Raw genomic sequence first — 14,942 nt, forward strand, 5'->3', positions numbered from 1 at the left:
AGTCTTACCTGACCCCTGCAGCAAGAACCTTACTTATCCTGAAACATGGGCTCTGATTAACCTCACCTTCGATTTCATTACTACAGTCTCTCCAGAGACCAATAAGGAGAAAGGTGTGGTGAGCAAACATGCCTAGGAGTTAGGAACTCTGAGTTCCAGTCCCAGCTCTTATACTGATCCCTGCGGCCTTGAGCTAAGTCACTCACAAGCGCGGTGCCTCAGTTTCCCTAGCTGTAAAATGGTGATCATAATTCACACTTCACAGGGGTGTTTGGAGGATTGATTTATTAAAGACACGTTGAAAATATAAAGCAAAGAATATCTTTCTTAAAAAAAAAAAAATCCAGGCCCCCTTTTCTCACTGTTTAAAACCTAGCAGTCACGTTTTACCCTGATCTCACACAGAAGCCAGCTGTTAAGGGTGACTTGATATTGTAATGACCAGTGGTTCTGCAATGAATGCCTATGCAGACCCAGGGACTTGACTTCAGTGGGACTCAGCACAGGAGTCTGCTTGTCCGGAGCTCACCTCGCTTTATTTGCACTGAAACCAGAACCTGGTGGAGCCATGGATGTTTTACAGCTCCAAACCAAGCAGAATCAGCCTGTCTATAACAGACGCTGCAGTTGCCTTCCCCAAAATCAGCAGATACTTTTCTTGGCCAGACCGAGGACTACTCTGGACTGCTCAGAGGACACCAGTCTAAGCCTGGGCAGAAAGGGAGGCGTTGCTGTGAGTCCATGAGGGTAGCAGAGACGAGTGGGGACAAGGACAGGAGAGAAGGGAAGGGGAGAGAGCCAGGCCCTGCAGGAAGCAGCTGCGGGCACAGAAGAGTTAATGCTACAGACTATAAAAGAGTTCTCATCTTTAAAGAGCACAGGGGCATGGGAAAATCAGGGCTGGCTTGAATCAGCAGCCTGAGCCATACACACCAGCTTTCCGCTCCATAACCAGGATGAGGTTAACACTCCCTCAACCCCTGATAAAATTCACAGCAGTCCCTATATTTATAAGTATGCAACATCCTCCTGCAGTGACGCAACCCAGTGACAGGAAGATGTGAACGTCACAGGGAGGAATGGGGCGTGGGAAGCAACAAATCTTAAAATCCAGCCTTGGCGAGAGCGAAATGAAGAGGGCAAAACAGGAAAAGAGGGTGGCTGCAGTTTAAAATGGGGGAGGGGATAATCCCGGTTATCTCCTCCTACTTCCACTGCACATTTTGTGGGGGGATAGCAGGGCACATGTCAGGAGTGTCCAGTAAGGTGCACAGCACTCACGGCAAGGTGGACAGCCCCATTTCCTGGATGGGGAAACTGAGGCCCAAAGGCAAAGCCACTCCCTCCCAAGGTCACACACGGAAGCAGGTCCAGGAAGAGATACCAGCGGTCCCCTGAGCACAAGCTGCTCTCCGAGATCTCTCGGGAGCTGATGGGGACAGGAGGCACAGCCTGCTGATGAGCAGCAGGCCCAGGAGCAGCTAGGGTCACGCAGACTGCGGGGGACTGTTTTCGCCCGCCCGCCTCGCTCCCTAGATCATTTCGGGAAGGAACACGGGGGACTTCACTGCACAATCTTCAGTGTCACGTCACCGCCCCACTCGGAAAAATAAAAAGGGCCGCGATGACTGGGGGGGGGGGGGGGGCAAAGGGGCGCAGATGTGAGACCTCAGGAACACCCCAGGCCTGCCCCCCCCCGCCGGGCCCGAGACTGAGGCCCCCACATGTGGTTGGGGGTTGAGACCTCCTATGGCAGCTCCTGCCGGGGAGGAAGGGGGGCTAGCCCCCCATGTCCCTTGCACGCTCCGTGCTCCGCGGGGCGTCCCGCCTGTTTCTGCCTCAGGCCCCAGGGCGGCGGCTGACACCGGAACAAGGGAGGTGATTCCCCCCAGCTGTTCGTTCGGGGCGGGGCTGCGCCCCCTGCGGGGAGCCCGATGGGGCGGGCGCGCGGGGGGGTCCCTATGGGGCCCAGCCGGAGACTAGGCCGCAGCGCCCCCAGCCCATCTCCTGCCCGCTCCGCATCGAGGTGACCCCCCATTTCTCCGGGATAATGGCCCAGCGCCGCGGCGGCCCCCCCGGAAAGGAGAAGAGGCCAGGCTCTAGGGGGTCCCCCAATGGCCCTTCCCAATCGGAGGGGCCGGGAGCGCCCCCAGTTCAAGGCGGGGGGCAGAATAAGGGGGAAGATCACGAAAATGGGGGGCAGGGGGCCCCGATCCAGCCCTTCCCCCCAAAGCCCCCTCTGCACTGAGCCCCCGGAGGAAGCACCGGGGGTGGGTGGCAGTGTGAGGCGCCCCCCTTCCTGCCTGGGCCCCAGTTCAGACCGGCCAGCCCCTCGGTGGGGCGCCCGGGGGAGGGGGGCCCGGCGTTACCTGCTCCTCCTCCGGGCTCAGCTCTGCGGCCATCCTGCTGCCGCAGCTCCTCCCGCCTGCACACTGCTCCGGAGGCGGCTGCTTCGCTTCTGCGGAGTTTTTAAACCGGGGCTTCCAACCATCGACCAGCCTGAGTCAGCCCCGCAAGCCGGCCCCTGCCCCGCTCCTCCTGCCCACACCCCGCCGGGGCAGCGGCCTCCCGCGCCGCCCGGGGCCCCGCACACGCCCCGCTCAACTGGGGACGCGGCTTCCGAGCGCCCGGCGAGCGCCCATTAGCCGCCCTCGCAGCCGAGCGACACGCTTGGAGGGGGCAAGGCGGCCGAGCGATCCCTGCCCCCGCAGACCGGGTGTGACTTGGAAGTTCAGTTTTGTCCCCTCTGAACCGGCCCCGATTCTTCTGGCTCCTTCGCAAACTCCGGGCTCCCTCCGGTCCCCCTCGCGGCTTTCTGCAGGCTACAGAAAATCGCACGCCCAAGAAGGGGGGGAAACACCCCGCTGTCCTGGAAGTTTCATCCCCCCCAGATCGGCTCGCAATCTCTCCCGGCTATGGCTTCAGCCGCCTCCGTTTTTCTTCTCTGCCTTTGCAAGATCCCCCTGCCCTTGCTTCCTGCACAGAGTTCGCCTGAGACCATCAAGTCCCTGGCTTCAGCTGTATTTTCCTTTTAGAGAATGAAACTCCTTCCTGCAGCCTCCATCTCTCGCCTGTCTGCCTCGCAGCCCTTATTCCTCAAAAGCAGCGGAGAGGAAGGAAGGAAAGACACCCCGCCCCCCCTCCTCTCATGGCCAATGCTGCTTCCCCTGCTGAGCCAGCCAGAGCCCCCAGCAACTCCATTCAGAAACTGAATCTCATTCACAACAGCAGAGGACAGCCAGGGAGAGGGCTCTCACCCAGGGAGGGAGAGAGTTCTGCATAAGCCGAGGGGGGGGGGGGGGAGGCTGAAAGAGGCATTCGTCCAAAGGAAGGAGAGAGAAACAGGAAACTATCCAGGGCAAGGGAGACAGAGGCAGGGCAGCAAACAAGGGAAAGAAAGAGGAATCTAGACAAGGGAGGGACAGCCGCATCCAACAGAAAATATTGAGTCATCCCGGTTTAAGAGAATATTAGAGTCATCCTGCTGTTCTGTACCTGCAAACAGGCCCTTAGATCCCGAATTCCCGTAATTCAGTGGAGGCGTGAATCCTTTCCACACCTCCAAGTCTACCCAGAACATTATGGCTAGATAAAAACCTAGCATGGTTGCCCCCCACCTTTGTTCTTGTATGTGTTGTCACGTGCCTGGCGCACTGTGGGCACAGCTGTTTGCAAGAGCTAGCCCATGCATTCTAAGGCCACGAACACAGTCAGGGCCCTTGCAGGTCAATGGCAGCAAGATCTTCCTGAGGGGATCCAGTGGCAGGACTGGAACCCTGATAACAAGCAAAGATGGGCAGGAGGGGACTGTAACAGGATGCTTCAGTGATGAGCGCACGATAAGAATTTATAGTGAAGAGAACAAAAGACAAGTGTGCCTGGGGGGTACATTTGGCACCTCTTACCATTACAGACGCTTTCTTCAAGTAACCCCGGGGAGCGGAGGCGACTGGCGTAGGGCTGACAGGTCTCCTTGCCCTTCTCTGCCCAAGTCTTTTTTAATAAAGATATTCCCACTCTTGTTACTCCTGTGCAACTCTGTCTCAGCATTAGCCACTGCCGACAGACAGGATACTGGGCTACAAGGACCTTTGGTCTGACCCTGTATGGCCGTTCTTATGCGGGTTAAACAACAGTCCAGTAGCCACTGGTATTTTAAGTACCTTTTTGACTAAGCCAGAGCAAGTCTATGTGACAGGGTGGTTAAAATGGTAGCAGCTGCTGGAACCTTATCTACACTAGAGCACCCACCTTTCCTGCCACCCCAGGAGCTGAACAGATGTGTAAAAGTGCCTTTTGAGGAGGAGAGAATGGAAGGTCATGTCGTGAGAAACTAAAGAACTGCTGATCAGGAAAAATTCATGCAGGGCCCAAAGAGCTGGCTCATTTGATCTCAACTTCAGATCCCTGCTTTGTGGCTGTTTCCTGTAATCCGATCTAGATTTAACTAAAGTTTTAAAAGTAAAACTCCCTTTCTGTTTTCCTCATGTCCAAATTCTCCTCCAAAACGTACTGTCTTCTTTTTTCGAATGCCTTGCTGTGCACTCCAATACATTCCCATAGAGATAGGATTAGGGCAGATGACAGCAGTTCAAGATTTGACATGGCCCAGAGTCTGAGATCTGTGCCACATCCCTGCGAGATCACCCCGCCCCACAGAGCTTCCACTATATTCAACTGCTATCAACTCCCACTCTGGTGTCTGGTCATTATGGAGACAATACTAATAGATAAACTATCTTATCCTTAAAAAGTATTGTGCTTATAAGAGCTTAGCTTTAGTTCTTTCCCATTGTTTACATTTATCTCTTCCCCTTTTCTATCACCCATGGTCCATTATCTTTACTTACTTTGTAAACTCTTTGGAGGCAGGGACCATCTTTTTGTTCTGTTTGTACAGCACCTAGCACAATGGAGTCTAATCCATGACTAAGGCTCCTGTGAGCTCTGACTGTACCAGTAAATAACACCTGCCTTGGGTGTTCAACTTCACAGAGCAGGGGCCTTGTCTTCTAAGTGTACAGTGCCTTGCCTACCGGTAGCCCTTAATTCATACTGTATACTACACTGATCTCTCCGGCACTAGAGATGCACCTGGCCAATTCCCTGACAGACCAGGATCCATAAAAGCTGTGGTCAGAGTTCAAACCATCCCCCTCACTGGAGCATGTTCTGATGGGAAGTGGTCACTGTTGTTATATATGAAATAAAAAGAAAAATTTACCTATTTGATTTCTATTTGATGGAGAGAAGCAAAGATCCACCTGGCTGGTTCACTTACACTGTGCTGCCGCACGGCTATGCACAAACAATATTCATCTCTAGAACGAGAGCGAGATGATGGATTCCCTTGGAGCGGAACCAGATCAGTAGTGAACTAGCTCAGCAACTGCAATTTTTTCCGTACCATTTCACCACGTCAGCCAGACAAGTTTCAGGTGCCATTTCCAGGGAAAGGATGGGTGCTCACCACCACTCCCCCGTATCCATGAACTAGTTCTACTTCCACCTCTACCAGTGGCATTTCAAAGTCTGGGTGGGCGGTTCCACTGACACAGCTGAACAGCAGCTGCTGCTAGTGGGGAGTGGAGCAACCTGGTGCTCCAGGGTTTTTAAAAAATGCTCCCAGGGCTTTGATCCAGAGCTCTTCAGGCCACAGGTGCTGCACACTGCCTCTGGGAGCATGTTTGGTTACTGCAGCAGGGCCTGCTGGTTCAGAAAGCTGGATCCCAACCAGTCTCAGTGGCGGGGGGAGGAGGGGAACATTTTGTTCTGCTGACAAGGGCTGCCCTGGCAACTTGCCTGCAACTGGAGAGTTTGTATTTAACTTGCAAGAAAATGGAGCAGAGTGCAGCTATCTCTATCTTTTCCATGGAGGCTGAAAATCCAGCTGGCTTATGGGGCTTTGAGGTGGGCTGTGAGCATAGGCCATATCTCCACACTAAAGGTGACCACACCTCTAGAAACCACCGGCCACGTTTGAGCTACTTTGTTCTATTGGGGGTTAGCAGTGAGTCCTTACAAGCTATCCCTATGCCCCCACCTATATGCTTGTACTGCCTCAGCAGGCTCCTGGCAGAGATTTACATGTCACTTGTGCATACAAGGGTTGCAGGAGGGTGGTGTGCGCCCCGGGATCAGCATCGCCCCTAAAACTCTGAGCTATGGAACCAGAATGCTTTGCAGCCAGCCACTTTTGCTTAACAATTTCTCTCCCACCCCTTTCATTTTCTGCTCAGATTTATTCCTGGAGTCTGCTAATATTTTAAAGCAGAATCATGCAGCTGTATCTGCAAGAGATCCTTTACAATATAGAATGAAAGCTTCAGTTTCCCCCTGCTAGTAGAGGAAAAAGCCCCTTTCTTCCTACTGTATTTGACTCCCCTCTTTGCTGGACGGCCTTGGAAAGCTCTGTGAAGGAAGTATACAGACAGAAACCAGAGCGGCAGCTTTCCCTGAAGCAAGAGGCCAAGGATGCTTAGGCTTAGATTTGGATTCCTGGAGGATTAATTAAATTAGTGCTTTATTGCATCTGAAAAGTGCCCTGATTAGGGGCCCAGGCTTCCAAGGGGAATCCTGCATCAATTTCCTCCAAGCAGTTTAATTTTGACTTCAAAATCTGAGATTTGCAGAGCGCTACAGCAATATTTGTCATTTTACAAGATGAACCTGTCACTGGTTTAGGTCTTACAACACTTACTCCCTAACATACCATCTCCATCCCTCACTGAGCATAACTGTCAATATAACATAATAAAGAGTTCAAACCTGTGGGGAAGTGGGATATGGGGAAGAAACACGGAGGAAGGAGCAACAAAGGAGGACCCCTGATTCAAATGGAGAAGGTAGGGCAATCAACTGGTTATCTAAGGTGTATCTAAGGGTATCTACATGAATAGGAAACAGACAGAAAGAATTAGAAGCCCTGGCCCAGTCAAAGAACTGTGATTTGACTGGAATAATGGAGACTTGGTGGGATGACTCACATGACTGGAGCACCGCCATGGAAGGGTATAAACTGTTCAGGAAGAACAGGCGGGGGAGAAAAGGAGGAGGGGTTGCACTGTATGTAAGAGAGCAGTATGATTGCTCAGAGCTCCAGTAGATAGAGGAAGAAAAGCCTGAGAGTCTATGGGTTAAGTTTAGAGACAGAAGCAACAGGGGTGATGTTGTGGTAGGTGTCTGCTATATTCCACCGGATCAGGTGGATGAGGTAGACAAGGCTTTCTTCAGACAACTGAGAGAAGCTTCCAGATCACAGGCCCTGGTTCTCCTGGGGGACTTTAATCACCCTGACATCTGTTGGGAGACCAATACAGCAAGACACAGACAATCCAGGAAGTTTTGGGAGAATGCTGGGGATAACTTCCTGGTACAAGTGCTGAAGAAACTGACCAGGGGCCATGCGCAGCTTGACCTGCTGCTCACAAACAGGGAGGAACTAGTAGGGGAAGTAGATGTGGGTTGCAATCTGGGCAGCAGTGATCATGAGATGGTCTATTTCAGGATCCTGACCAAAGGAAGAAAGGAGAACAACAAAATATACACCCTGGATTTTAGAAGAGCAGAATTTGACTCCCTCAGAGAACTGATGGGCAGGATCCCCTGGAATGCTAACATGAAGGGGAAAGGAGTCCAGGAGAACTGGCTTATTAAAGGCACAGGAAGAAACCATCCGGATGCTCAATAAGAAAAGCAAATAAGGTAGGAGACCAGATTGGCTTACCAGGGAAATGCTTGGCGAGCTTAAACACAAAAAGGAAGCTTATAAAAAATGGAAACTTGGACAAGATGACTAGGGAGGAATATAAACATATTGCTCAAGAATGCAGGGGAGTTATCAGGAAGGCGAAAGCAATTGGAATTGCAGTTAGCGCTAGCAAGGGACGTGAAGGGTAACAAGAAAGGTTTCTACAGGCATGTTAGCAGTAAGAGGGTGATCAGAGAGGGTGTCAGACCCTTACTGGATGAGGGAGGTAACCTAGTGACAGATGATGTGGAAAAAGCTGAAATACTCAATGCTTTATTTACCTCTCTCTCAGCTACCGCCTGAAGCTTCACAGACAAGGTCTGCTCCCAGACTACTGCACTAGGCAATGCAATACGGGAAGGAGGTGGGCAGCCCTCGGTGGAGAAAGAACAGGTTAAGAACTATTTAGAAAAGTGAGACATACACAAATCCGTGGGTCCGGATTTAATGCATCCAAGGGTACGGAGGGAGTTGGCAAATGTAATTGCAGAGCCTTTGGCCATTATCTTTGAAAACTCATGGAGATTGGAGGAGGTCCCGGATGATTGGAACAAGGCAAATGTACTGCCCATCTTTAAAAAAGGGAGAAAGGATAATCCAGGAAACTACAGACCAGTCAGCCTTACTTCAGTCCCTGGAAAAATCATGGAGGGAGGGGATTCTCAAGGAATCTATTTTGAAGCACTTGAAAGAGGGGAATGTGATCAGGAATAGTCAGCATGGCTTCACCAAGGGCAAGTCATGCCTGACCAATCTGATTAGCTTCTATGATGAGGTAACTGGCTCTGTGGGTAGGGGAAAGTCAGTGGATGTGATCTTTCTTGACTTTAGCAAAGTTTTGATATGGTCTCCCATAATATTCTTGCTAGCAAGTTAAGGGAGTATGGCTTGGATAAATGGACTGCAAGGTGGACAGAAAGCTGACTAGACTGTCAGGCCCAACGGGTAGTGATCAACAGCTTGATGTCTGGCCAGCGGTCCTTTTCAAGTGGAGCACCGCAAGGATTAGTTCTAGGGCCAGTTTTGTTCAACATCTTTATTAATGACCTGGATGAGGGGATGGATTGCACCCTCAGCAAGTTTGTGGATGACGCTAAGCTAAGGAGAGAGGTAGACACGCTGAAAGGTAGGGATAGGGGTCCAGAGTGACCTAGATCAATTGGAGGATTGGGCCAAAAGAAATCTGTTGAGGTTGAACAAGGACACGTGGAGAGTCCTGCACTTGGGATGGAAGAATCCCAAGCATTGGTACAGGCTGGGGCCCGACTGGCTAAGTAGCTGTTCTGCGGAAAAGGACCTGGGGATTACAGTCGATGACAACTTGGATATGAGTCAACAGTGTGCCCTTGTAGCCAACAAGGCTAATGACATATTAGGGTGCATTAGGAGGAGCATTATCAGCAGATCCAGAGAAGTGATTATTTCTCTTTATTCAGTATTGGTGAGGCCACGTCTGGAGTATTGCATCTAATTTTGGGGCCCCCACTATAGAAAGGGTGTGGATGCATTGAAGAGGGTCCAGTGGAGGGCAACCAAAATGATTAGGGGGCTAGAGCATATGACCTCCGAGTTGAGGCTGAAGGATTTGGGCTTGTTTAGTCAGCAGAAGAGAAGAGTGAGGGGGGATCTGATAGCAGCCTTCGACTTCCTGAAGGGGGGTTCCAAAGAGGATGGAGAGAGACTGTTCTCTGTGGTGACGGATGGCAGAACCAGGAGCAATGGGCTCAAGTTGCAGGAGGTCTAGGTTGAACATTAGGAAAAAGTAATTCCCTAGGAGGGTGATGAAGCACTGGAATGGGTTTCCTAGGGAGGGGGTGGAATCTCTATCCCTAGAGGATAAGTTTCAGCTTGACAGAGCCCTGGCTGGGATGATTTAGTTTGGGTTTTTCTGCTTTGGGCAGGGGGCTGGACTCGATGACTCCTGAAGTCTCTTCCAGCCCTAGGAGTCTATGAAGCTTTTTCACACACTAAAAATAAACAGTATTTTGAAGAAATCTGCAGCATATTCAAGCTGCATGTTAATAACCAAATTCATTCACACATCCATGGTGTGATTTCCTTGGTCTGTGAATGAAGGGGGACAGTAGAATCATAGAATACTAGGACTGGAAGGGACCTCGAGAGGTCATCGAGTCCAGTCCCCTGGACCAAATACTGTCTAGACCATCCCTGATAGACATTTATCTAACCTACTCTTAAATATCTCCAGAGATGGAGATTCCACAACCTCTCTGGGCAATTTATTCCAGTGTCTGATCACCCTGACAGTTAGGAACTTTTTCCTAATGTCCAACCTAAACCTCTCTTGCTACAGGTTAAGCCCATTGCTTCTTGTTCTATCCTCAGAGGCCAAGATGAACAAGTTTTCTCCCTCCTCCTTGTGACACCCTTTTAGATACCTGAAAACTACTATCATGCCCCCCCTCAGTCTTCTCTTTTCTAAACTAAACAAACCCAATTCCTTCAGCCTTCCCTCATATGTCATGTTCTCTAGACCTTTCATAATTTTCGTTGCTCTTCTCTGGACCCTCTCCAATTTTTCCACCTTTCTTGCAATGCGGTGCCCAGAACTGGACATAATACTCCAACTGAGGCCTAATCAGCGCAGAGTAGAGCGGAAGAATGACTTCTCGTGTCTCGCTCACGACACACCTGTCAGTGATCTCCAACCTTTTTATACCCAAGATCACTTTTTAAGTTTCAGAGCAGGCGAAGATCTACCGCCCCACCCCTTCCCTGAAGCCCCGCCCCCTCTAGTCTCCTGTCCATCACTTGTTATTCCCAGCCCTTATACACTCTGTTAAACAGTTTATTTTTAAATTATGCAATATATAAAATTAAAATCACACGTTTATAGTTATGAAATAAATGGTCTGTTTTTAATTCATGCTATTTAAATGTCAAATGAAGCATTTACAATTATACATTTTGTTCTCTATTTTGTAAATCTAAAATCAAGTATTGATAATTATATATTTTTTCTTCCAATAACAAAGTCTCAGTGTGACACCTATGACTGAACAGTATCTGCCAGTGTCTTGAAGTCTGGGTGTGACGGGGCATCCCCTCCCCGCACGATGCCTCCCACTGAGCAGGCGCTGCTCGTCGCCAACGGGGGAGCAGTCCGGCGGTGCGCGGCATGCTCCGGGGCCGCGCCGGGGAGAGCGGAGCCGGCTGACGCGTGGGCGGCAGTCAGGGAGCGCTGGGGTAGCGCGGAAAGGTCCCGCCCTCCGCCGAACGTCCGGTGCGCTGAGGATCGGTGGGAGGACATCGGCCCCGCCCCCTTCTGACAGGTGACGTGCAAGGGCGGCGGGGCATTTTAAAACGCCACTGCCATAGTTGGGAGAGGGGAGAAGAAGAGAAGGAAGGGGGAGAGCCCAGGAAGAGGAGCTCCCCGCAGAGACGGCCGAGCCGGGAGGGCCGTTGAGGGACAGGGGGGATTGCGGCACGCTATTCCGCCAGCCAGAGGTGAGCCCACTGGCAGTCTGGCCACGAAAGGGAAGGTGAGCCTCCCCGCGGCAGGACACCGGGGTGGGGTAAAGGAAGCAGCCCAGGGCAGAACCCTCGCAGGTTGGTGGGCTGACGCGTTACAGCAGGAAGCCCCATCAGCTGGCCGGGCAGCCAGGTCGGAGGGAAGAGAAGTGGCTGCCCGGCCAGCTGGCCATGGCGCTCAGCCAGGGTGCACCAAGCTCCATGTGGGCAGGTGCAGAGAAGAAGCTGCCGATCAGCTGGAGCGCGGGGTATCCTCTTTCAGCTGAAAGCCACAGTCAGCTTGCTGGGATGTTTCAGCCCTCCCGACCTCCCAGCTCCCACCATTCCTCACAGCTACTCACCTGTGTTGTTGCTCGGTGAGTAGCTGCTCCTCAAAAGAGGAAATCTAATGTAAATGTACTGTGCAGGGGCGCAGTTCAGAGAGGGCTCAAGAGCTACTCTTAGAGCCCCTGAGATCTACCGTTAGATCGCGATCTACTGGTTGGTGACCACGGTGTTAATGCATCCGAGAATCACGTTTGCTTTCTTTTCAACAGCATCACACTGCTGACTCATATTCAACTTGTGGTCCACTATAACCCCTAGATCTCTTTCTGCTGTTCTCCTTCCCAGACCATTGCTTCCCATTCTGTATGTGTGAAACTGATTGTTCCTTCCTAAGTGGAGTACTTTTCATTTGTCTTTATTAAACTTCATCCTATTTATCTCAGACCATTTCTCCAATTTGTCCAGGTCATTTTGAATTATGATCCTATCCTCCAGATTAGTCGCAACCCCTCCCAGGTTGGTATCATCTGCAAACTTAATAAGCGTACTTTCTATACCAATATCTAAATCGTCGATGAAGATATTGAACAGAGCCGGTCCCAAAACAGACCCCTGCGGAACCCCACTTGTTATGCCTTTCCAGCAGGATTGTGAACCATTAATAACTACTCTCTGAGTATGGTTATCCAGCCAGTTATGCACCCACCTTATAGTAGCCCCATCTAAGTTGTATTGCCTAGTTTATTGATAAGAGTATCATGTGAGACCGTATCAAACGCCTTACTAAAGTCTAGGTATACCACATCCACCACTTCTCCCTTATCCACAAGACTCGTTATCCTATTAAAGAAAGCTATCAGATTGGTGTGACATGATTTGTTCTTTACAAATCCATGCTGGCTGTTCCCTATCACCTTGCCACTTTCCAAGTGTTTACAGATGATTTCCTTAATTACTTGCTCCATTATCTTCCCTGGCACAGAAGTTAAACTAACTGGTCTGTAGTTTCCTGGATTGTTCTTATTTCCCTTTTTATAGATGGGCACTATATTTGCTCTTTTCCAGTCCTCTGGAATCTCTCCTGTCTCCCATGATTTTCCAAAGATGATAGCTAGAGGCTAAGATACCTCCTCTATCAGCTCCTTGAGTATTCTACGATGCATTTCATCAGGCCCTGGTGACTTGCAGGCATCTAACTTTTCTAGGTGATTTTTAACTTGTTCTTTTTTTATTTTACCTTCTAAAATTACCCCCTTCCCACTAGCATTCACTATGTCAGTCATTCCTTCAGACTTCTCAGTAAAGACCGAAACAAAGAAGTCATTAAGCATCTCTGCCATTTCCAAGTTTCCTGTTACTGTTTCTCCCTCTTCACTGACCAGTGGGCCTACCCTTTCCTTGGTCTTCCTCTTGCTTCTAATGTATTTATAAAACATCTTCTTGTTTCCCTTTATTCCCGTAGCTGGTTTGAGCTCATTCTGTGCCTTTGCCTTTCTAATCTTGCCCCTTCATTCCTGTGCTTTTGCCTATATTCATCCTTTGTAATTTGTCCTACTTTCCATTTTTATATGACTCCTTTTTTATTTATAGATCATTCAAGATCTTGTGGTTAAGCCAAGGTGGTCTTTTGCCATATTTTCTATCTTTCTGACACATCAGAATAGCTTGCTTTTGGGCCCTTAACAATGTCCCTTTGAAAAACTGCCAACTCTCCTCAGTTGTTTTTCCTCTCAGTCTCGATTCCCATGGGACCTTACCTATCAGCTCTCTGAGTTTACCAAAATCCGCCTTCCCGAAATCCATTGTCTCTATTTTGCTGTTCTCCCTTCTACCCTTCCTTAGAATTGTGAACTCTATGAGTTCATGATCACTTTCACCCAACCTGCCTTCCACTTTCAAATTCTCAACCAGTTCCTCCTTCTTTGTTAGGATCAAATCTAGAACAGCTTTCTCCCTGATAGCTTTTTCAACCTTCTGAAATAAAAAGTTGTCTCCAATGCAGTCCAAGAACTTATTGGATAGTCTGTGCCCCGCAGTGTTATTTTCCCAACATATATCTGGATAGTTCAAGTCCCCCATCTCCACCAAATCCTGAGCTCTGGATGATTTTGTTAGTTGTTTAAAAAAAGCCTTATCCGTTTCTTCCACCTGGGTAGGTGGCCTGTAGTAGACTCCTAGCATGACATCGCCTTTGTTTTTAATCCCTTTTATCTTAACCCAGAGACTCTCAACATTTCCGTCTCCTATACTCACCTCCACCTCACTCCAAGTGTGTTCATTTTTAATGTATAAGGCAACACCTCCTCTCTTTTTTCCCTGTCTATTCTTCTTGAGCAAGCTTCTATACAAACATTCTGTACCCTTCTATACAAACATTCCAATCACGTGTATTATCCCACCAAGTTTCTGTGAAGCCAACAATGTCATAATTGTACTTATTTATTAGCACTTCCAGTACTTCCTGTAAGCTAATGTCCTCTTCCAGGCTGGGCTTTCAGTGGATAAAACTGTTCCAGCTGCCCACTTGCATGATCAGTGTCAGCTGTATAATCAAACCCCCCAGAGAACACCCACACTCTTGGGCTGTGTCTACACTGGGCCACTTATTCCAGAAAATCAGCCGCTTTTCCGGAATAAGTTGCCAGCTGTCTACGCCCCTTTAATTTCCAGAAAAGCACTGACAATATATTGTAAGAAATCAGCTGCTTTTCCAGAAAAACTATGCTGCTCCCACTCGGGCAAAAGTCCTTTTTCCGGAAAACTGTACCGGAAAAGGGCCAGTGTAGACAGCACAGTACTGTTTTCTGCAAAAAAGCCCCAATCGCAAAAATGACGATCGGGGCTTTTTTCCGGAAAAGTGCGTCTACATTGGCACGGATGCTTTTCCGGAAAAAGGGCTTTTCCAGAAAAGCATCCTGCCAATGTAGACGCTCTTTTCCCGGAAATACTTATAACGGAAAACTGTTCTGTTTTAAGCATTTCCGGAAAATCATGCCAGTGTAGACATAGCCCTCGTGTAGAATCCAGCATTTGCTGGGAAAAATGGGGGTGTGAGGGGGAAATCTCGCTCCCCTGGGGTACAGAGCCCCCAGAAGGGTCCGAGGCCGGAGGTCAAATCAGTGAGGCAGGAAAGAAACTTAGAAGAGAAAACTTTATGATGCATGCATGCAGGCTGTCACTTCCAAGAGTGAAGCAGCAGCCCTGACAGACAGATTCAGGTATCCTATATACAGAATGCTTAGACAGTTCAGTTGCTGATTGTTCTTCTTTAACATATCAAAGTCTCAGCAGAAGTACTCTGAGACTTCTGTTCACCCCAGGAGTGCTAGAAGTAAGTTTTTACAGTACACAAAGCCACATGAGAACTTGAGTGGAGGAGTCTACAAGGCAAACTGTGACAAAGATAAGGGTTTACATGACAAATTGTGACAGA

At 49.5% G+C, this 14,942-nt stretch overlaps 1 protein-coding gene across 1 annotated transcript in view; it reads right to left on the reverse strand.

Annotated features, from left to right (window-relative positions):
* PTPN9 (protein tyrosine phosphatase non-receptor type 9) overlaps window positions 1-3,224 on the reverse strand; it is a 63,434-nt gene extending 60,210 nt beyond the window's left edge. Inside the window, exon 1 of the mRNA XM_075897389.2 lies at window positions 2,370-3,224. Within this exon, the coding sequence (XP_075753504.1) occupies window positions 2,370-2,402 (33 nt within the window). The 5' untranslated portion in view covers window positions 2,403-3,224. The remainder of the gene's footprint in view (window positions 1-2,369) is intronic.
* Between the last annotated feature and the right edge of the window lie 11,718 nt (window positions 3,225-14,942).

The sequence above is a fragment of the Pelodiscus sinensis genome, chromosome 14 (genome assembly GCF_052426305.1).
Source record: "Pelodiscus sinensis isolate ZL-2025 chromosome 14, ASM5242630v1, whole genome shotgun sequence".
Classification (NCBI taxonomy): Eukaryota; Metazoa; Chordata; order Testudines; family Trionychidae; genus Pelodiscus; species Pelodiscus sinensis.